This window comes from Engystomops pustulosus, chromosome 1 (assembly GCF_040894005.1).
Source record: "Engystomops pustulosus chromosome 1, aEngPut4.maternal, whole genome shotgun sequence".
Taxonomy (NCBI): domain Eukaryota; kingdom Metazoa; phylum Chordata; class Amphibia; order Anura; family Leptodactylidae; genus Engystomops; species Engystomops pustulosus.
Genome location: NC_092411.1, coordinates 132,803,984 through 132,828,048, shown reverse-complemented (window position 1 = coordinate 132,828,048; position 24,065 = coordinate 132,803,984). Strand labels below are relative to the sequence as shown.

Genomic DNA, 24,065 nt, shown 5'->3' with positions numbered 1-24,065 from the left:
ACTGCTTCCTCTGGTGACTGCTGGTATCTGTCTAATGGAAGTAATCACAAACATATTCTCCATTCTTATCCTTGTGTAATTCATGTACTTTATTACTACAGTTATGATATACGGAGAAGCAGACACGATGATGTGTGCTCAGCCTGCTCCCCTGCTGCTACTGCATGTAAACAATGTGGAGGCTGGCAGAGGCGTGGATGCAGTCTGGGTGCATCACTGGTGCCACCCACAGGGTGGGATCACATTCTGCTTATGGACGCCTTTAAGTATTAGCTGCAGTTGCAGGATCAAGCAGATGGTAATGAACAGGCTAAGGGACGAGCTGTACACTGAAGCTGCCTTGTCCTCACAACAACCCGATCGGAACCTTTATTATTTCCTCGGATCTGTGCAAGAGCTTGTACAAATATACACAGGCTTCACTTAAAGAAGAGATATTGATCAAGGGAAGTGTAGGTGCCAGTCACTGTGTGATCTGGAACCCATTAGTTGCATATCAGCCTGTGTCTTCAAAGGACTCTAACATCAACCACAAAGTCTTCTATCAACTCAGGACACCAGATCAAGACAAGCATTGCAAAGCTGAAAAGCCACATACCCGCACAGAAGTCACAAGAGTGATCCAGCTATGGCATCATTGAAGATTTGGGATCATCTCCAGGCTGGGAGCTCAGAGGTGGATTGGTGCGAAGACAATTACAAAATTGTCCCCACTATTGCAGAGTTTTATAATACGGTTAGTATTAAACTATGACTATTTTTTTTATTTGGGGGGGGGGGGGGTATCAACTATTACAGTGTTATTGCATAAAGAACTTGTAACATTTCCACCATTGACAATCATATCATTTTCTGATAAAACTAATAGTGATCAATGTATATAAGAGATTCTAAAAACAATGTGCTCTCGCACACATATATATATCTGTCTGTAAAACGTACTAGATCTCTGACCATGGTGCTAACTCTGAATCACTCAAAATGTAATAATCTGTAGCAAAAAACCTGACCTGGGAAATTTGTTTGCACTTGTGATCAACTTCACAATTGCAGATTTGGTATTCATGCCCAATTAACATATTAGTGACATTCTACCTGCCTTAGAGGATGATTTTGTGGATAGAGTACATTATTAAAATGTACATAATTAGAATGCCTTATAGGCTCAGGTCTTGGGTAATATTAATTTTGTTATCTTTCATGTTGGTTACAAAGTCATTAGATGAACCAGAACAGCTGTTTCTGCTCATGTGAACATCACCCATTGTAAAAGTCTTTTACCATTTCTCTGTGCTTATAATAACATATCTATTTGTACACCCAGGTTTACTGCCAAACACATCTTATGATACTTTCTTGCTAGAATTAAGTATTATGACCATCACACAAGAGAAAACAAGTGCACAACTTTAAGACTTCACTTTCTTGTTATCATCAATGTGGCCACACAAAGACTTTAGTCATGATTGATAGAAGCATGCACATGGCAGATACATACACACATGTGGAATAGTAAGAGCATTGTCCTTTGCTTTATATTGACGTAAACATGTTAAAATGGCTACATTCCTGCTTATTTTACTGCTTCACACATTCCTTAACACTCATTTACATGAGGCAAGACACAAAGTCAAGATGGCACTATGGCACTGATCTTCCTGCATCCATTGTACATAACAGATTAAAGGAAATCTACAAGCAGAATCAAGTATGATATCCAGGGACACTTAGGGCTCATGCACACGACAGACAGGTCCTGCCTGCAGTAGAAATGGGCTCTGCATGCAAACTTTCACTTGTGAAAGTTTGCTAGCTGCAGCAAGTGCACTGGTGCAGGCGCATCCCAAGTTCCCCTTTATGCCCATCCATAACCTCTTGGCATGTAGCATAATAATCCCAATTCTGGTGGCTTCTACGCCAGTTTTCTGTTATAGAAGCCCTGATTAATAATTCATAACAAAATGCTTATTTAAATGAAACTTACCACCACTGATCTACCTATTAAAGCAGATCCGGTGGCAGGTTCCTCCAATGTTGAGTAGTATAGCCCTTTTTAGGGCTAATTCGTTCGTGGCCCAGAACTTTTATACATTTTAATTCCCCTAATATGCAAATTTTCTTAAGAGGCTACTGGGGCGTGGAGTAGCCAGAGCTGAGGCTGCATGGGGCGACTACTCCACGCCCCAGTAGCCTCTTGCGATCCGCCTAACAATGCATCTTCATTGCACACCTAAAAGGAGCTGTGCGCACTCGTCTGTGAAAACTGGTTCTGCACATACGCAGAGAGCAGGCCAACAGCTGCACGGTCACGGCTCTGAAGACATAGAACTCATGCGCAGAACACAGCTTCACAGACAAGTGCAAGCAGCTCCTCATAGCTGCGCCCTGAAGATGCATTGGTGATGCCGTGTAGCCTCAATTCCGGCTACTCCACGCCCTAGTAGCCTCTTTAGGAAATTTGCACTGTTAAAATGAAACTATTTCATTATAAATTATTGGCACAATCCTTAATTGATGTGGCGGCCACATCACAAATGCATTATGATTGCATCATGGCCACCCCGTCTGTTCTTACCCTAAAGCAGGGGTCAGGAACCTTTTTGGCTGAGAGAGCCATGAACGCCACATATTTTAAAATGTTATTCCGTAAGAGCCGTACCATATGCACATGTCCCCAAGTAGATAGGTAACCCCAGTGTCACGGGTGCCCCTGCGATCTAGGTCTCGTGCCCCTCTCCGTGGGGGTTCCCCTTTTCGAGCTCACTCAACTCACCACTTTCCGGCTCCCGACCCGTCTGGCCAGTGCGTGCGCGCTGGCACTTGCAGATTTAAAGGGCCAGTGCGCTGCTGTTTGGCGCTGCCCACTTCCCGGGTTACTATAAAGACCGGCGGTTCCCAGCATTGCCCGTCGGATCTTAGTGCTTCATGCCTATAAGGAGGCTTTCCACAGTGTTTCCTTCCCAAGGGTTGACCTCCCATTGTGACCCCAGACCAGTAGATAGGTAGCTCCAGCACATACCCCCAGTAGATAGGTAGTCCCAGCACATACCCCCAGTAGATAGGTAGCCACAGCAACAAAAAAAAAAAAAAAAATATTCACTTACCAGCGCTCTCTGCAGCCAGCTCCTCATCACTCCCACACTCTTCTCTTTGACCCAGACTTAGACGATGGCACCTGGGTCGTACAAAGGACGTAGGCAACGGTAATATTGCTGCCTGTGTCCAGTGATCAGTCTAAGACACACAGCAGCCATCACTATTTATTAAAGAGAGCCAGAGAGAGCCAGATGCAGCCAACAAAAGAGCCACATCTGGCTCCCGAGCCGTAGGTTCCCTACCCCTGCCCTAAAGGTAGCTTGTGTAAAAAAGGAAGAAGTGTGTTTCTGTACTGCAGAAAGATTATGGACTAAGGCTCAGTTCCTACCTGCATTCCTCAAGTCCGTTTCCCCTTACGTTATGAAATTGCAGAAAAAATTGTAAAGCAGTTTTTTTTTCTATTATTATAACATAATTGTCTCAGTAGGCAATCTTCTGTACATGAAAGTCAATTGGGAACGGAAGGTGAATGAAGACTTAACATTCACCTTGGATTCTTAGTTTCCTTTACATGTTCCTAAAATGGAGAGCGTAAATTAAAGCCCCAACACACTGAGCCATACTCTAGTATATATTATACAAGCATATGATTCCTGGAGATCTATCATCTATTTTTTCTTTAACATACAAATCCATTAAAGCTATTATGTAAACAACCAAAGTGCATCCTAACTTGAAATTACCTACCAAGGGCACAGAGAAAAGCCACTGTCCAATTATTGGCAGAGATAAACATATAATTTGCTTCACTGTCCAAGTACATTCCAAGTCTCAAGACCATGTACCTTACAAAAGCAGTGACAGCATGACAGGGCTCACTGTAGTGTAGTGGGTCTGAAAAGCTGCAAAAAGACATTCAACAAGCTTCATTGTAGTGATATATCACCCCTACCTTTCCACATTGCTTTTTCTTCATACATGACACTTCTATGGACATTATTGATTTTTTTATCTGCTTGTAGATCATACATTGCAGCAAAATACTGTTCTACAGACCACACAAATGCATACTGCATTGAAATCTGCTCTTTTTTTTGGTGCAAACAGAAGGCGGAGCAGAGTGTGCTGCCAACAGAAACACAAGTGCATTGAGGCTTAATATTGAATTACTTAATTATAAGTATTACGTAAATATTCATACTCCCAAACTATAAGAAATAGCAGAATGTGAATAAAATATAATGGTAACCTGCAATAAATGTTTCTAGCTTTTATTATTGGAACAATATAATCTAGTGTCTCTACTTAACCTGTAGATGGAGCCACATTTCTCATAGAAGCAAAATCATTTTCTATCATGTAGGACATGAATAAAGGATTAGTTATTTCTCGCAGACTATAATCACATAGGCAAAGTGAACAAAGCGTTCTGTTCCTTGTGTCCTTTATGTCCACGGAGCCACAGGAGTTACTTCTTGTTTTTATCAGTGTTTGGCTTTATATCACAAAACAATTGATATCAATGTCAGCACTTTCACATATTTCTTTCTTCCCCGTTAGCCTCAAGTAGAGCTTTTTCTTAGTTTTGTGACATGATGGTTCATATTTATCAAATTCAGTGCAAACTGAACTGTGTGCAGTTTGCCTGTGTAGTGTACAGAGGGCGCCAGATTCAGGATTTCTGTCATGCATTCTTCATGAATCTGGAGCTCCCTGCACTGCCCCAACAGAGTGCACCAACTTTTTGGTGCACCTTCAACATAGGGTGTGCGACACAATTCTGTTGGATACTGCATGATAAATGTAGCATGTGTTTCTTTATATGCAGAATTTTGTGTCACGTCAAGTAAAGTGCAGCTGTACATGAGTCGCGCACACTTTATAAATGCATGTACAGGCAGTCTGCACTAAAAAGTTCAAACAAGCGGTGCAGGGGCTTTACTAAATGTGGGCCAATATGCCCTTGTAAATGATGCACCAATTCCAACTTAGTGGGAAACTTAGGGGCCCACATTGTCTGTGTAGTGTGCAGAGTGCGCCAGATTCAGGATTTCTGGTGCCCATTTTTCATGAATCTGGTGCCCTCGGCAATGCTCTGACAGATTGTATCACTTTTTTTGGTGCACCTTTAACATGGGGTGTGCAACACACATCTTTCGAACTTTGCATGTTAAATCTGGCACAAAAGTTTCAAATGAAGCGCAGAAATTTGTGTTGCATGAAGAATAGTGCAGCCTCACCACAAAATGATTATGTGCAACACAAATGTGGCGCAGGCACTTCTTCAATACCTGTGCAAGAGCCTAAAAGAACGTGAAAAGTCCGAAAGAAAACTGGTGCATGGCCCCTAGTAAATGAGGGTCGATGTTTCTGAATGTCAATGACTGGATTACCCTTTATTCAGAATGAAAATGTTCAGAGCATATGGAGGGTACAGGTCAAAATATACCATCACTCACAGTCCACTTTCTATCCATTCAAGCCAAGGTGCAGAAACAACAAGATTGCTAGTCACATATGGTAGCCATTGGGGCTCATTTACTAATGGTCGAGTGCTGCAGTTTCGTCGGACTGTTCACCTTTATCGGGGCTTACCTGGCTTGCACAGGTATTTAAAAAGTGTCTGCGCTGGGATTGTGGCACAGCTGCGCTAGCTTCCTTACGACACAAAATTGAGGGGGTGCCGTCGGACTGTCTGACTAATTCGTACTGAGCGCAGGATTTAACTTTCATATTTTGTAGCAAGCCAAAACACTTACACTCACTGGCCACTTTATTAGGTACACCATGCTAGTAACGGGTTGGACCCCCTTTTGCCTTCAGAACTGCCTCAATTCTTCGTGGCATAGATTCAACAAGGTGCTGGAAGCTTTCCTCAGATCACACAGTTGCCGCAGATTTGTCTGCTGCACATCCATGATGCGAATCTCCCATTCCACCACATCCCAAAGATGCTCTATTGGATTAAGATCTGGTGACTGTGGAGGCCATTTGAGTACAGTGAACTCATTGTCATGTTCAAGAAACCAGTCTGAGATGATTCCAGCTTTATGACATGGTGCATTATCCTGCTGAAAGTAGCCATCAGATGTTGGGTACATTGTGGTCATAAAGGGATGGACATGGTCAGCAACTATACTCAGATAGGCTGTGGCGTTGCAACGATGCTCAATTGGTACCAAGGGGCCCAAAGAGTGCCAAGAAAATATTCCCCACACCATGACACCACAACCACCAGCCTGAACCGTTGATACAAGGCAGAATGGATCCATGCTTTCATGTTGTTGATGCCAAATTCTGACCCTACCATCCGAATGTCGCAGCAGAAATCGAGACTCATCAGACCAGGCAACGTTTTTCCAATCTACTGTCCAATTTCGATGAGCTTGTGCAAATTGTAGCCTCAGTTTCCTGTTCTTAGCTGAAAGGAGTGGCACCCGGTGTGGTCTTCTGCTGCTGTAGCCCATCAGCCTCAAATTTCGACGCACTGTGCATTCAGAGATGCTCTTCTGCCTACCTTGGTTGTAACGGGGGGTGATTTGAGTCACTGTTGCCTTTCTATCAGCTCGAACCAGTCTGCCCATTCTTCTCTGACCTCTGGCATCAACAAGGCATTTCCGCCCACAGAACTGCCACTCACTGGATGTTTTTTCTTTTTCGGACCATTCTCTGTAAACCCTAGAGATGGTTGTGCGTGAAAATCCCAGTAGATCAGCAGTTTCTGAAATACTCAGACCAGCCCTTCTGGCACCAACAACCATGCCACGTTCAAAGGCACTCAAATCACCTTTCTTCCCCATACTGATGCTAGGTTTGAACTGCAGGAGATTGTCTTGCCATGTCTATATGCCTAAATGCACCATGTGATTGGCTGATTAGAAATTAAGTGTTAACGAGCAGTTGGACAGGTGTACCTAATAAAGTGGCCAGTGAGTGTAGATGCACCACTAAAAAGATGGTGAACTTTGTCGGTGTTGAGCAGGGAAATGACACATTCATGACTTCAGGCGCACAATCTTAGTGAATCGCGGCACAGTTCATTATTGTCGGACAATGCGCTTTCTGATTGGTGTCACTATAAAACCGCTATATTTTTAACATACATTAAAATACCTCCACAAATCTATCCAAAAACATACATATACAATAAATACACAAATAACATTGGTCACCATTAAAATCTATCTATCAGCAGCTCCCAACGTGTTTGATAAACCAATCACAGGGGGGATAAACGAGAATTTAAATCTGTTGGTCCTACATTTCAGTTGGAAGAGGCTGTCACTAAAAATACTACGCCGCCTATTCAAAATAGTGTGCAGGGGGTTGGATTCAATAGTTAAAATGGAATGCAGTTTGGCCAGAGTTCTAGAACACAAAACTGTATTCCAATTCTCTAACGGTCGAACCTACAATTGAACCTGCTTTCTTCACTATCTTTTTGAATCTATTAGAGTCTGCAATGCTCACATTGTTATCCCAACACACCACTGCGTAATAAAGTACACTCGCCACTACAGACTGATCTTATTGTTTGCACACTGGCTTGGATAAAAGAAGGAAAGTGGACGGCCAGTGCCGCTATTTACTCACTTGTCCTATTCTGTAGCCGAACACCTGACAATTGTCGACTGCCCAGTTAAGAGGCTTATTTCTTTAAACATATGGAGAGGGCTGCTAAGTGAATCAAAGTCTACAATCTGTAGCCTGACAGAAGGCAATGCTAGAGAGAACAGAGAGACAAATTACATATATGGAACATAAATTTATTCCAACCTTTCTTGCCATTGCATCAGTTTGTGCACAAAATAGCTCATGTCCAAAGGGACCATATTTAGGGACCATATTTCGAGTTATTTTACAGCTCAAAATCTGCTTTAGTCTGCCATATTTTAAGATCAAATGAGCTGAAAATCCTATTCTGTCATCAGCATCAAAATCATAGTAAGCAAATACAGACGGTCCCCTACTTAAGAGCACTCGACTTACATTCGACCCTTAGTTACAAACGGACCTCTGGATATTGGTAATTTATTGTACTTTATCCTTAGGCTACAATAAACACCTATAACAGTTATCAAAGGTGTCTGTAATGAAGCTTTAGTGTTAATCCTGATTCTTATGACAACCCAACATTTTTAAAATCCAATTGTCACAGAGACCAAAAAAGTTCTGGCTGGGATTACAATGATACAATATACAGTTCCGACTTACATACAAATTCAACTTAAGTACAAACCTACAGACCCTATCTTGTATGTAACCCGGGGTCTGTCTGTATATGATTAATAAGGGCACATCTGCATAATATACTTCCCTATGAGTTACAGCTAGTTATGGCTTTCCTTTATCCTGCCAATGTAGCTTTTAGAGCCAGTGCTTCAGTCCTATGTAAAATTATTGTGAACGGAATAAGGGGTGAGCTTAGGTAAACTGTAACGATTCTGTCCTGTCATAACCTCAGGAAAAACAGAATTATTTATTATAAATACCACATTCATCTCCATCCCTGCTCCATTACTGCTGTTTATAGTCTCCACTACCAATCCATGCTTCCACCAATCTTTGGCTGATCAGCTGTGACACTTGGAAAGTTGAGTGCAGCAGTAGGGGCGTAACTAGGAAAGGCAGAGGCTTCTGAATTGGGCCCGCCATCCCACTTAAAAAGTATACATATTTGTATACTCACACATGCAAGATACAGTCACACATTTATAAAAACGTACAGCATATATACGCTGGCTTATGATAAATCTCCCCCATGCTGTATATACACACATCATACACTGTATACACATACAGCATATAATGGAACAGCATGGTAAGTATTATTTATTATTTTCCGGTCTGTGGAGCCTTTTTATTTTTACACTTGAATGTAATATTTGCTATAAGTCTTGTTATTATTACATCTGATCTACAAAGGATGAGTCCAGACTGTAAAACAGTTAAATGGCTTCACTCTATGGACCTCATTTATCAAAACTAGTACAAACTGAACTAGGTGCAGTTTGTCTATGAAGTGTGCATAGTGTGCCAGATTAATCAAAACTTCATTAATCTGTTACACCCTACACTGCTCTGCCCCTTTAGGTGCAGAATTTTGTGGTGCGTCGGACACAGTGCAGCCACAACACAAAACTGGCGTGAACACTTTCTAAATACATGCGCAAGCAGTTTTTAAGTTTTTTTCAGTGCAAAGTCAGACCGAAAACTGGTGCAAACGCTTTCATAAATGTTGGCTTATATTTCTCTTCACACATTCTTTGAATGCCTAATACTTTACTCTTATTTTTCATATTTATTTATAATTTGCTTCACTCTTTGTTTTTTATTTTTTATATTATAGATCAGCAACATTTTATTTTTTGTGCTGCCACCCATATGCATGTGCCTGTTCCGTCAATATGCAACTTGCTTCAACAGTGGGATATATTTAATATGGACCCTGCTCGTTGTGGTTGGTAAGTGTGACACTGGATGTCCTTTATACATGACGTCTATGGGAAAGAACTCTTATCAGCTTCCTGTTCTGTGCATTTCTGGAACGCACACATGCCTTGACTAGGATTAGTACGACATGAGGATAGGTCAGTGTTTACATCCTGGACTCCAGCGTGTAGTATTCCAGCAAAACAATTGCTTTCACAATGTCCACTTAGAGGTTCCGGGCATTGTCAGGCTCATTTATCTGACTCAACTACATACGACATGACAGTCTGATGATGTGGATAATGTTCTCTTTTATTGACGCAGTTTCATTGCCGTAGTTATTTTGTATTGTTTCACTAGGTACAAAGCATCCCGTTCCTTTTCCTTCTGCAATTAACTGTTTACTTTCTGTACATGTTATATGTTGCACGTTAGATCATTGCATTATACGGATTATATATACCAACACATATAACTTTTTACATGGCATATTACCAACCCATTGAAGAAATCCAACGAGCCCCTTGCTTCTGTATTGAAGATCGTTCCCATTAAATTACTAGTTCTTTTGGATAATTTTGGCACTTATAATGTATTAAATGTGTGTGCCTATAATATAATGTATTTCACTGGTCTCAAATTTGTAAGCTATATCTCCTAGCAAGCATTGAGAATTTTGCATGAGTTAGAATCTACAGGCTTTATCTGCATGTAATTCCTACAGCTCTAAAATGCAAAGAATAGTAGCAGTTTTATTTATTTCTCTTCTATTTATAGCATTAGGATTTTTTTCAACTGGCTTGCAATGGTGCTGTCTTGCCACTTGCATGTGAGACATACATAACCATTCAGATCCCCTATTAACAGTCATGTCATTGTAGTATTTTTCTTCTTCTGTTTATGTAGGCATTGGCTCAGTTTATTTCCATGCAACTCTCAGTTTTCTGGGACAGATGTTGGATGAGTTGGCCATCCTGTGGGTACTAATGTCTGCCCTGGCTATGTGGTTTCCTAAAAGACACCTTCCAAGAGTTTTTCGTCATGACAGGTAAACACCGATTTAAAAAAAAAATGGTAAATTTATATGACATATATCTTCTACCATTAGAACTATGGTATCTGCCAGGGTCATATGCCATTTATAAGAGCAATCTTCTGTAGTACAAAAAGAGACCAAGTAATAATTCAGTAATGCTGTAGAATAATGAACAATGAAGCGTGTTGACCTTGGCTGCACATAAGATCCAGCACACGTCCAGATTGCCTTCCTGATGACTGACAACAAATGTGTACTATAAATTCTATACAGTTCGAGGAATTGAAAGCATTTCCTCCTATAACATGACTTTGTCCCCTGCACTTATAGCTTCTCTCCCACACTCAAGTTCACATACTGAATTCCAAACAAGAACATTATTTCAATGATTATATGTATTACATCACTGTAATGTTACTTGTTCTGTAAAACAGTAAAATAACTTGATTGTATTTTGTCACTGGTTATCTATTAAAGTTCTCATGGGTTAATTGTATTCTTTCACTTAGTAAGAGGCAGTATCTGGAACATGTCACCGTATCTTCTACTTAGGACATGTTGTCCAGACCTTTATAAGGATTACTGTCCTGCCATCTGTCACCATTACTTACAATTCAGTATGCTGTAAGAATATAAGATTGCAGGAGAAGGAAATCCAATAAACAGTTACATTCAGAAAAATACATCTAGATTATTCAATTGTTATCATATTAGTAAATATCCACAGAGTTTAGCAAGAAATAATGTGTGTACAAGAGGAAATATCTTAAATACCATATATATAGCTTTATTTTAGTTTTATACATTGAGCCAATGTTATGGCATATTTACAATGCGCCACTTTTATTATTTTTCTTATTTCTTTTCACAATAAGTTTTCTTTCATTGAATTAAAAACATACGACTAGGAGTGCAGGTGAGCACTGAATAGATTAGTGGATAGAACATAAAACAAAAACAGGTATGGCAAAAAATGCATAGGTAAGCATTATACAATGAAACTACCGTGCATCTTAAATAAGGGTCCGAAGGGTAAGAAACAGTCTTAAAACAGTCACAAAGAAAGAAAAAGTAAGAGATTATTATTATTGCTGCTTATTTTAAAAAAAGGCATAGTTTTGTATGAAAGTAGTAGAGGCGTAGATATATTTTTCAATTCACAGATAAAATTTTGACTATTTTCTTTTTTTTTTACTTGAATATGTATCGCCCAAGTTTTGCGGTACATCTTTGAGGTGCCTAATTGGTTGTGAATGGCACTGTGCCAGAAATATCTACACATCAATTATTGGGGTCCCAGAGAATAATACTCTACATTAACATAGCAAGTTCATGAGGCTGGAAAAGTTTTCTACATCGAATAAATGGTTACAACATTTGTCTCTGTAATGATACTTTAACATTGAATCTCTTTTGTCATAGATGGCGATTTAAGGCAGTTGTTGGCATTGTCTCTGGAATCACTACAGTATTGGCGTTCATCAAACCTGTCATTAACAGTATATCTCTTATGACACTGGGAATACCTTGTACAATTCTGCTTATAGCGGAGCTCAAGAGGTGTGTATACTACATAAACTAGATTTAGAACATGTATATTGTGTCTTGTGGATTGATAACAGCTAAAGCTACAAGGTATTAGTAACGTTTCCTTCAGTACATATAGATTTAGGCAGCTTTAGGGCATGGGCGTGAAGACGTTTGCAGGACACTGGGTCCTGCTGGTGCTGGGGCTGGGCTGTGTTATCTCAGCCCAGCCCAGCCCTAACACCAGGATTTAAAAATCTCCTATCCTGGCTGCTTGGCCCCTTTGATACTGTGGGCAAACATGGACCAAGGTGTCTAAGCAGGTGCAGAGGGAGTGAGCAGTGTTTTTCGATGGCGTTGTACTCTGCCCTGGGGTTCAGTGAAAGATCCCAGGGCTGCCAGTGTTAAGTATCTATTAGCCCAGGTCGAAGGTCTGGCGTAATAGATGCCAGTTAGGGAAGATATAATGCACTGCACTACATATGTAGAGCAGTGCATTATATAAGAAATCAAATGATCTCATGTTAATGTCCCCATGTGGGACAAAGTGTTATAAACCGCCTAGTGTGTACAAGTAAAACCTAAAAAAAACCCAAAAGATATGGTGCTTGTAAGGTGGTGCTTGAAAAATCTGTTTATCTAAAAGCATTTTATTATGCAAAGGAAGGTCATTAAAAAGAAAAACCCTATATATGATATATATACCCTATGTGATATTCATGTGTGCATATTGACCCATAGAAAAAAATTATCTTGTGTGTAACCTGGGGACTGCCTGTATGTTATGTGAGTCTTAAGGACAATGAAATTTAGCATTGTACTGTGTAAATATAAAAAAAAATTGCAGTAATGCAAATATGGATTTAAATAACAGTGGATGGGCATACACATCCTTATAAGCAATTTCTGTGGTTATATGCATCTTTAAAACATCTTTTGCAACAGAAAACTAATACTTTTTGGGTCCCCCTACAACTGTCTTTTTTGTCAGCTGTTTGTGAGGATAAAGCAGGCTCCGAGGTAAAAATGGTGCTCCAAGTCTGGGTTGCGGTCTATCCCTGTGCATAGTGCTACTGATAAAGTATGCTGTTTCAGCATAGTCATTGTTCACAAACATATGGCCCCACATTTCCTGGAAAAGTGACGTGTGCTGCTGCCCATCGTACACAGAATGTCATACATTGCTTTCACTAGATATACTTTTCTCAGAATTTCAGAGTTCTCCACGTCATAAGCTTCTTTTTACATAGTTGGTATACACTGACCTGCCCATGATGCTTGGTGAGCTTTGGAGGAGCTGATACTTTTTAGCACAAGGGACTTGGTTAACATACTCTATGCAACAGGCTGAAACTGTCAGATGTCCATTTGGTGATGTGGGGTCACCCCCTACTTATTATAATCATTAGGTTCAGCATTTGGCCCTATGCCTCTCTTTCTGTTTTGGAAGAATGAAACACAATGATTTGGTCTCTGTTTCTCATACCCTAAAATGAACAGGGTCATGTTTGCAGCGATCAGTAGTCCCTGCTGCTCTATGGTAGTGCCACTATTTTTGGTCTCTGTTATAAACATTTAATGTATTTTAACCTAACATTGTTTCTCAAAAATTATAGAGAGAATAGTCACAGATTCATAAAAATGCACTGAATTGCCATTTCTACCCTATAGGAACAAAAGTAATATTTAATCATATTAGAAATCATCTATTCTCCCCTCTTCCCTGCCCCCTTTTTCCACTCCCCCTCCACCCACTTACTTATGCTTGTGTATTACTGCATTTATGTAAGAGTTGGTGAACTCTGGATATATTGATAGTTTCCTGGTTTTATTTTGATCCCTGTATTATATAAAATTGTTAAAAATCCAAAAAGAATTGTATTTAAAAAAAATGATTTAATCATACATCTTAGACATGCAATTGTCAATTAGACACATTTTTATTGATCTCAGTTACCGTAAGTCATATATCTAAAAATAATGTTGCAAATGGTTACTTTTTCTTATTCCACAAATTTAGAGCACGATGGATTAAATTGTAATTGTGTCAAAAAATGTTAAGCCTTTATTGTGATATATGATATATGGAACAGTAATATGAAATTCATGTCTTGCTAATTAAGCTAATTTTTGCTAATCTTGTTTGAGTAAATTGACATTCTAACCTCTATATTATGATTCCTATGACCTCATTATTTTCATCATCTTGTAGGTGCGACAACATGAGAGTTTACAAGTTGGGACTTATGTCTGGCTTTTGGTGGACATTAGCATTAGCCTGCTGGATAAGTGACAAAGCATTTTGTGAAATGTGGGCTCATTTCAACTTCCCCTACCTTCACTGTGTATGGTAAGTAGCTAAAGGGAAGGTGTCTCCGGGAAATATTTTCTAACAACTGTGGGGAATTGCTCTGGTAGTTGACAGGTAGCAGTGCAGGAAGCAGTGACACACGCAGGTTTAAAAGTCCAACTTAAGTGTTTATTCACACTTGCAAAACAGAACACAAATTCAGCCTTGGCTTAGGCACATGCAAAAACATTATAAAAGTAATTCCTGCCCGGCTAGGCGCTGTCTAATACATTTTGAGGACCCTAGCTATCCGGGTACCAGGCTGCCTGGCACACGCTCTTGGCCAGCAGCAAGACAGGAGACCCTCAGTTACCTTTGCTGTGAGAATGCAATCTCGCTTTCAGCTCTCCAGGTAGGGCCTCTCCTACTGCTTCTGGCCTGCAGACTAAATCAGGCCCTAACGAGGCCTGTGACCTGCACCTGTGGGCTATACAAAAGCCCAGGACCGAAGCCCGGGTGGAGTAGGAGTCCCACTACCAGCCTACCCCTACTCCATAATAAGCAGGCCCAGTACGGACATTACCAATGTGTCTGTGTTAGCTAGGCCAACACAGACAAAACAGACTATTCCTGCTTATCATGTCTGCATTAACCCTTGGGTTACTGCAGACAAACCCAGGGCTTTTACCACCAGCATTTCATCTGCCTGTAAGACAGATAGCGGTTTTCCCACACAACACCTCTCACTTTCTCACATACCCTCCCCCTCAGTTCAGACCCACCGGGGCGAACTCCTGACATTAAGCAATGCGTTCGGGACAAGGCATCCGCATTGCCCTGTAGCTTCCCGGCTCTGTGCTCCACCATGAAACTGAAATTTTGGAGGGACAAGAACCACCTAGTGACCCTGGCATTCTTCTCCTTAGTTCTACTCATCCACGTGAGAGGAGAGTGGTCAGTTATGAGACGGAACTGTCGTCCCAGCAAGTAGTACCGTAGGGACTCTAATGCCCACTTTATCGCCAGACATTCCTTCTCTACGATACTGTAATTTTTTTCAGCTGGCGTGAGCTTCCTGCTCAGGTAAGTAATGGGGTGTTCCTCGCCATTCACCTCCTGAGACAGGACAGCTCCCAGTCCTACATCTGACGCATCCGTCTGCACAATAAACTCTTTCTTGAAGTTTGGCGCAATGAGGATGGGAGATCCACACAACGCAGACTTCAATGCCTGAAAAGCACCTTCTGCTTGTTCATTCCACCGCACCATGACAGGCCTTTTACCCTTCAGCAGGTCTGTCAGGGGAACGGACATGGTGGCAAAGTTTGGTATAAACCGTCTGTAGTACCCTACAATGCCCAGGAATGCCCTGACTTGCTTTGTGCTCACTGGTTGAGGCCAACCCTGTATAGCGTCAATCTTGTTGATCTGAGGTTTAATGATACCTCGACCGATCACATACCCCAAATAGTGTGTCTCCTCCATTCCCAGCGCACACTTCTTGGGGTTTGCAGTCAGGCCCGCTGCCCTTAGAGAGTTCACTACGGCCTGTACCTTGGCCAAGTGACTCGCCCAGTCTTGGCTGTAGATGATAATGTCATCTAGATAGGCGGAGGCGTATCTCCTATGTGGCTTTAACACTATGTCCATTAACCGTTGAAAGGTAGCGGGGGCCCCATGAAGCCCAAACGGTAATACAACATAGTGAAAAAGGCCCTCAGGGGTGATAAAGGCTGTCTTTTCTTTAGCCCTATCTGTCAGGGGTACCTGCCAATATCCTTTAGTTAAATCCAGGGTGGTGAAGTACCGAGCACCCCCTAGTCCAGTGATGGCTAACCTATGGCACTGGTGCCAGAGGTGGCACTCGGAGCCCTTTCTGTGGGCACTCAGTCCATCACCAGAGATGACTCCCGGTATCTTCCTGCAGTCCCAGACAGCCCAGGACTTGCTGTGCTCAGAGCTATTTTAAAGTGACAGCGCTACCTGGGACTATTTTCTGCTTTATTGGTGTCCTCAGGAGCTGGTATCAATGAAAACTGTGACAGAGAAGGGAGAATAAATCACTAATTACATTTCTGTGTTGGCACTTTGCGATAAATAAGCAGGTCTTTGTTGTAGTTTGGGCACTCGGTCTCTAAAAGGTTCGCCATCACTGCCCTAGTCTCTCAATAAGCTCGTCCACCCGGGGCATGGGATAGGCATCAAACTTAGACACCTCATTCAATTTTCTAAAATCGTTGCAAAATCGCAACGTCCCATCCGGTTTGGGAATTAGAACAATTGGACTGGCCCACTCACTTTTGGACTCCTCAATAACCCCTAGCTTCAGCATCTTCTGAACTTCTTCTGATATGGCTTGTCTACGAGCTTCAGGGACTCGGTACGGCCTTAATCTTACCTTTACCCCTGGCTCAGTGACAATATCATGTTTAATTACAGATGTGTAGCCTGGCAACTCTGAGAACACATCTGTATTTCTTGCTACAAACTCTCGAGCCTCTCGCTGTTGCTCTTTGGTAAGGGTATCGGCTATTCGCAGTTCTGCCTCCGGCACAGGCTTATCTGCAGCCTGTGAGGGTAGCGCAGGAGGTGGACTCGCCAGAACCATCTCTGTATGCAGACTCTCTCTGTCTTTCCAGGCCTTCAACAGATTTACATGATAAGTCTGCTCGGGTTTTCTCCGTCCGGGCTGACGTATCCTGTAGTTCACCTCTCCTATTTTCTCTATAACCTCATACGGTCCTTGCCATTTAGCGAGAAACTTACTTTCTACAGTGGGGACTAGCACCAACACACGATCACCGGGACTAAAGCTCCTTACTTTTGCTGACCTGTTATAAACCCGGCTTTGAGTTCTTTGTGCCTCCTCCATATGCTCTTTGACAATGGGCATGACGGCTGCCACCCTGTCCTGCATATCTGCGATATGGTCTATTACACTTTTGTGGGGGGTGGGCTCTTGTTCCTATGTCTCCTTGGCTATGTCCAGGAGACCCCTGGGATGTCTGCCATACACTAACTCAAACGGTGAGAACCCAGTAGAGGCTTGTGGGACCTCTCGGATGGCGAACATTAAATATGGCAATAGTACATCCCAGTCCTTCCCATCCTTGTTTACCACCTTTTTTAGCATACTCTTTAAAGTTTTGTTGAACCGTTCTACCAATCCATCCGTCTGAGGATGGTACACAGAGGTGCGTAACTGTTTAATATTAAAGAGCCGACATAGCTCCTTGGTGACTTTTGACATAAAAGGAGTCCCCTGATCTGTGAGGATCTCCTTGGGAAGTCCCACCCGGCAGAACATGGCAACTACTCTTTAGCAATTAGTTTCGCAGAGGTGTGCCGCAGTGGGATGGCCTCAGGATATCGGGTAGCATAGTCCATGACTACCAGGATATGCTGATGCCCCCGAGCAGATTTAACTAAAGGACCGACCAAATCCATGGCGACCCTTTCAAAGGGTACCTCAATAATGGGCAGAGGTACCAACGGACTTCGAAAGTGTACCATGGGAGCATGCAATTGACAATCAGGGCAAGTTTCACAATACCTTTTTACCCTATCATATACTCCTGGCCAGTAAAAACGCTGCAAGATGCGTTCCAGAGTTTTTGTGGTACCTAGGTGCCCTCCCATCACATGCTTATGTGCAAGGTCTAACACCATCTGACGATATGGCTGAGGCACCATTAACTGCTCCCGGGTTTCACCGTGGACCTTATCAATGCGGTACAATAACTCCTGATTTACCACCACACGAGGGAACAACTTATCCGCACCTGGGTGCTGAGGTACGCCATTAATTTCTACCACATTTTCTCTGGCGCGGACCAGAGTGGGGTCCTGGAGTTGGGCAGTACCAAAGTTGTCACGGGATACCTCCAAATCAGACAACTGCGGTCCTGTCACTACCTCCTCAGTTTCGCCTGCCATAACATCTAGGGGAAACATTACACTTCCATCTTCTGTGGCGGTCACCCCTACGGCAGGAACTCCAGAGTCTGGGTCATCAGGCTCGGCTTCAGAGATCTGACCAGGCAACACAGGAGAACAACCCTCCAACTCTTGGTTTCCCCGCCATAGAGTCCAGAACATGGGGAAGTCCCGTCCCAAGATAAGGTCATGGGGCAAGTTCTTGACAACCGCTGCCTCATGTAGTGTCTCTCCACAAGAGGTCTGGAAGTTAGGCGTTGTCCTGCCCCGGGAATTTGTGGGTGACAAGACCTTCCGTGCCTTAAGGCCTGTCTTGGTATAAGGGGCTTTCTTTGTTAGGGCCTGAGTGGCACAAAACCTCTCCACCAACCCCACCAGCGCATCGGCATCAGACGGGTCCCCGTGTCCCACCCATTGTTGGATCTCACCCGGCAAGGCCCTCAGGAAACGGTCCAAAACAACCTTCTCGACCATCTGGGCTGGGGTGGATGTCTCCGGCTGGAGCCACTTGCGGACCAAGTGAACAAGTTGTTGCATCTGCCCCCTCGGTGGTAGCACCTCCTGGTATCTCCAGCTATTCACTCTTTGAGCGCGTAGATGCTGATCCACTCCTAGTCGGGCCAAGATCTCTGCCTTTACCTTGGAGTAGTCCCGGGCATCCTCCTCGCTCAGGTCGTAGTATGCCTGCTGGGGATCAGCGACGAGGAAGGGGGCCAACACCTCTGCCCAGTGTTGCTGTGGCAACCTCTCTCGGGTGGCCACCCTCTCAAAGCCTGTCAGATAGGCCTCCACATCATCCTCGGCGGTCATCTTGGTCATAGCTTTGCGGACCTCTTTCCTGGCGTCCTTCACCGTCATTGCTGGGACAGTCCTTTGCTGAGCAGCGGTCAGGGCTGTTATCTGCTGGAGCAGCAATCTGTTTGTCTCTTGCTGCTGCACGTTGGACTGGACAAGCTGCTTGATTAACTCCTCCATGGCTGTGGCTTGCAGCTTCAGTGCTGTCAACTTCCAGGACATGCACTAGTGTATACTTCACTGCACTTTGCCCGCTCCAATCCACCATATGTGGGGAATTGCTCTGGTAGTTGACAGGTAGCAGTGCAGGAAGCAGTGACACACGCAGGTTTAAAAGTCCAACTTAAGTGTTTATTCACACTTGCAAAACAGAACACAAATTCAGCCTTGGCTTAGGCACATGCAAAAACATTATAAAAGTAATTCCTGCCCGGCTAGGCGCTGTCTAATACATTTTGAGGACCCTAGCTATCCGGGTACCAGGCTGCCTGGCACACGCTATTGGCCAGCAGCAAGACAGGAGACCCTCAGTTACCTTTGCTGTGAGAATGCAATCTCGCTTTCAGCTCTCCAGGTAGGGCCTCTCCTACTGCTTCTGGCCTGCAGACTAAATCAGGCCCTAACGAGGCCTGTGACCTGCACCTGTGGGCTATACAAAAGCCCAGGACCGAAGCCCGGGTGGAGTAGGAGTCCCACTACCAGCCTACCCCTACTCCATAATAAGCAGGCCCAGTACGGACATTACCAATGTGTCTGTGTTAGCTAGGCCAACACAGACAAAACAGACTATTCCTGCTTATCATGTCTGCATTAACCCTTGGGTTACTGCAGACAAACCCAGGGCTTTTACCACCAGCATTTCATCTGCCTGTAAGACAGATAGCGGTTTTCCCACACAACACCTCTCACTTTCTCACACAACCTTAAAAAAAAGTACTATATATTTTAATTTCAAAAAAGGCCAGACAAATGTTAGTTCTTCTCTATGCAAAAGCCCTCTCACTTACATCACAAACAGGATTATAGTAGATAACATTTCTATGTAGAAATACACTATTCCTTTTAGTACTGACAACAGATGATGTCATAACCTATTTATGTGCACAAAGAATGCCTAGAAACTCTCCTTAGACCCATGAAAGTAGAGAAGTTTAGCCCTCCAATAGACAAGGATATGCATGCATGCGTTTAAAGAGAACCTGTCACAGGGATGTCAATTTTTCACCAATAACAGGTTCCCATAGGCCATTTCATGAATATTCCAAAGGTAATTGTGTTAAATTTCAGAAAAGTAGTTTTGTTACAATCAGAAACGACTGGTGAGTCTAAACTGACTATCTGCTCCTCGATCCCTCCTCTGTGCCCATACGCTCCAGTCCCTTCTTCTTCTCCCTCCCACAGGTTAGTGGCTGCTGCCCATCACTGACATCAACTCATCGCAGCAAGCATTTCCTGCACTTGTGCAGTGAGCTTGCTCCCTCTATCATGCCCGCAACAGACAGTAGAGAGCCTTATTAACATGTTGACCCTATAAGAAACTTTATTTTCTATAGTGATTCTTTACATATGGAGACTACAATTCCCATGAAACCTTGTAGAACAGGCTTTATGTAATGGGCTCCTCTTCCCTCTCACCTCTTGCAGCACAGCCCAGTTAATAAAGGGACACTTTTCTTTACAACTTACGGTACTTTATGTGATGTCCAGGTAGGCAACAAGATAGGTGAATGAATATCGAATAAAGTTGCCTCCAAAGAATTGTCCTACAAAGTATAGGAACACACAACAGGGGGACAGTAATCATACTGTGGTTTTTTTGCGTCTAAATTGTCGTCAATTATTCCACTACAAAGTTGATCTTATTTGACCAATAAGGAAGCTAGAATCATTAGTTCATGTTATCCATTTCATAACAATGAGGGTCAGTAGCTATTCTTGGCACACACACAACAGAACCAGAAGTCTAGCTCCATGATCTGCTATACCCTTTAACATGATCTTGACTGCAGGCATTATGCAAAGAACAGAGCATGGCTTCATTCTCTTTTATCCTTATTCCCATTATCATAAATCAGTGGGGGCCTGGGTGTTGGACCATCAACCATCTGATATTCCTTACCCACCCTATAGATAGGTTATCCAGGGAACCCCTATGATATGAGCAGTTATGTCTTCCCCTTCCTTTGCTCAGGAATGTATCATAATTGACAATTTATTCCTCTGAGGCTTATCAGAACAATGTATATTTTCTCGTTTTAAAATGAAACATCTCATGTAAATGAATGCGGTGGAGTCGGCGTTTCATGGATAATAAATAAAGAGCTGGATCAGCAGGGAGTTTATTACGTTTCTTGTGTCTTTCAGGCACATTCTCATCTGTCTGGCAGCTTATCTGGGCTGTGTCTGCTTCGCTTACTTTGATGCTGCATCTGAAATTCCAGAACAAGGACCTGTTATTAAATTCTGGCCAAGTGAGAAGTGGGCATTTATTGGGGTGCCATATGTCAGCTTACTCTGCGCTCACAAGAAGTCACCAGTGAAAATTACATGAACTCCAGCAGAACAATGAGAAAAATGAAGATCGTTCTACAGTGCAATCTCCATGGCAATTCAGCAGGCATTTTCCACTACTGTGTGTCTCCATAGGGACTAATAATGACAGTCGTCTTATCGTTACACACTTAATTGGTAAGGTTCTTAGTTGCTGCCAAAATGACAAGAAAGGAATTTGCATCTGTTTCCTACAAGAACAGTTCGCTTCAGAGAATCATATTTATTGACACATTCATATTTATTTTATTCCAGTATTATATAATACCTCATATCTACATGGGAACTTGTGACATGCCGTCATCTATATACCTGTCACATGGAAACAGGAAGAAAATGCAACCACAACTATAAATATTTAATGTTGTGTTCTATCTGATATCTGTCATAATGGAAAAGTCCAGGGAAGGAGCTATGTAGTTCTAGGCTGTGCAGAAATTCATGTACATATGTATATAAATTGCTTATCGGGGTTAAAGGAACAATCTAGCGAAAAATGAGCCATACATGGTATTTTTATGTGTGTCCTACGTTTACATTGCTCAGGTCTTATGCTCCCTGCTCTTTCCTGCCATTTTGTGTTTTCTAAATGATAACATTGGGTGGCGCCATCTCTGCGGCTCCAAGGCCAGTACTGGTGTCAGCTGTATAGCAGTCAGTGATTGGTGCACACAACTAAGCTCCTCCCACAGTGGCTCAGCACAGCAATGATTTGTTATGGCAGCACAGGCTTTAGCTGTAGAAGACAGCAAGGAGTCTCTGTAATCACAACATTCAGGGGAATAAAACGGAAGTAGTATGTATTCATGACTTTAGCCAAAGATTGAATTTTAAATTTTGCTTTGGAGTGACCCTTCAAGTATTTTTCAGTAATCTATTTTTTCAGGAGGTGATATATCACTATTTTTAAGAAATATTTTAGGAAGCTTTTTTTAAGTCTGTGTCTTTCTACATCTCGCCAGTAAAAGTATTTGATATATTATGAGTTATTCAGCTGGATAAATAATAATAATAGTTATTTATATAGCTATATAGCTAGTTATTTTTCCTTTCTGTTAGTGTCTATTTGTTTTTGGAACATAAATGATACAGTCTTCAGCATCATCAAACATAATTAACACCAATCGAAGGTTGTTGAATGTAGGTTTATGAGGTTGATTGAAAAATAAGACATCCCCAGAAAATAAGACCTAGCGCCTCTTTAGGAGCAAAAATTTATATAATACACTGTCTTATTTGCGGGGGTAAACAGGGTATTTACATGATATTTTTCTACATAATATTGAAAAAAGCATGTACACCCAAAAATATGGGCAGGAAAGGGATCTGCTCTATTTTTGCGGTGTGGTATCAATATGTACAGGGTAGGAGTAATATTACTGTGCTCTTACTGTATATGTAATATAAGAATGGAAAAACTGTGATATATACTAGTAGGGTAGTAGTATTATGTAGTATCCATATATGCAGGATAGGAGAATTACTTTGCGGTGATCATAAATATAGAACAGGTGTAGCTGACCCCTAATGAGCTGATATTGATCACCAATCAATAGTATAATGTATCCCATTTTTCAAATGTACTTATTCATTCTGTTTTATGTATTAAAAAATTGTGCCATTAAAAAATTCATCTGAATAGTAAAAAAAATAAGCCCTTGTACAGCTATTATGACTGAAGCTTTGAAAGGTAAGTGAAAAATGACAAAAAGTGCTTTGATTTCTTGGTCCAAAACAGGCTGGAGGTGCACCTACATATAAGTCCTTATTTCTGTAGTTCATGACTGCAGGGTGAATAGTGCTAATACTGAGTTTAGTCCACAAAGGATTGTTTGCACTGAGGTCAGAGCTGTATTTAACAAATTTTAAACAACTAGTAAATGACTAATAGCCTTGGCAAGTTACCATCAGCGTTGGATATTATGCCATGATCAGGATTAGTACCCATTGTGAGGCTGCAGAAACAATTATGTGGCATATGGTGGCTGGTTGTCTAAAAGGGTCACTAATCTTGCAAAGATGATAATAGTAAACTTTCTAATATTTTTTTTATTAAAGCATATTGTTCCTGTGGCCTTTTTTCCTGCTTTAAACAGTTTGTGTAAATCAGCTTTTCTTCCCTACTCCCACAGACAGATAAGAGAAGAATCTGATACTTCTAATGACATAACTCTTTACAGACAGTCCAACCATAGTCTTCACTTCTAACAGAGCTGAATCATCAAGGGAAAAATACTCTAGTTATGATATACTCTAGGTATGAAAAGAGTTAATTTTAGCCTCCTTTCCTTATACCCACAGTTTCTGGGTTACGAACAAGATATGTTCTATTGGTTTGTTCTTAAGTTGAATTGTATTGTCAGACCAGATATTATGTAAGTGAACAGCCAAAATTCTATTTGTTCCTGTAACAATTGGATTTTCAAAGTTTTGGGTTGTCATTGGAACACTGGTTCCAATATA

The 24,065-nt window shown here is 41.9% G+C and overlaps 1 protein-coding gene across 1 annotated transcript; it reads left to right on the top strand.

Annotated features, from left to right (window-relative positions):
- The first annotated feature begins 247 nt into the window (after positions 1-247).
- On the top strand, positions 248-22,945 carry ACER2 (alkaline ceramidase 2). Its single transcript, XM_072153953.1, has 6 exons — positions 248-736; positions 9,386-9,500; positions 10,375-10,516; positions 11,927-12,064; positions 14,244-14,381; positions 21,417-22,945. Exons 1-6 carry the CDS (start codon positions 629-631, stop codon positions 21,601-21,603), a joined length of 828 nt encoding a protein of 275 aa, XP_072010054.1. The 5' UTR covers positions 248-628; the 3' UTR covers positions 21,604-22,945.
- The last annotated feature ends 1,120 nt before the right edge of the window (positions 22,946-24,065 follow it).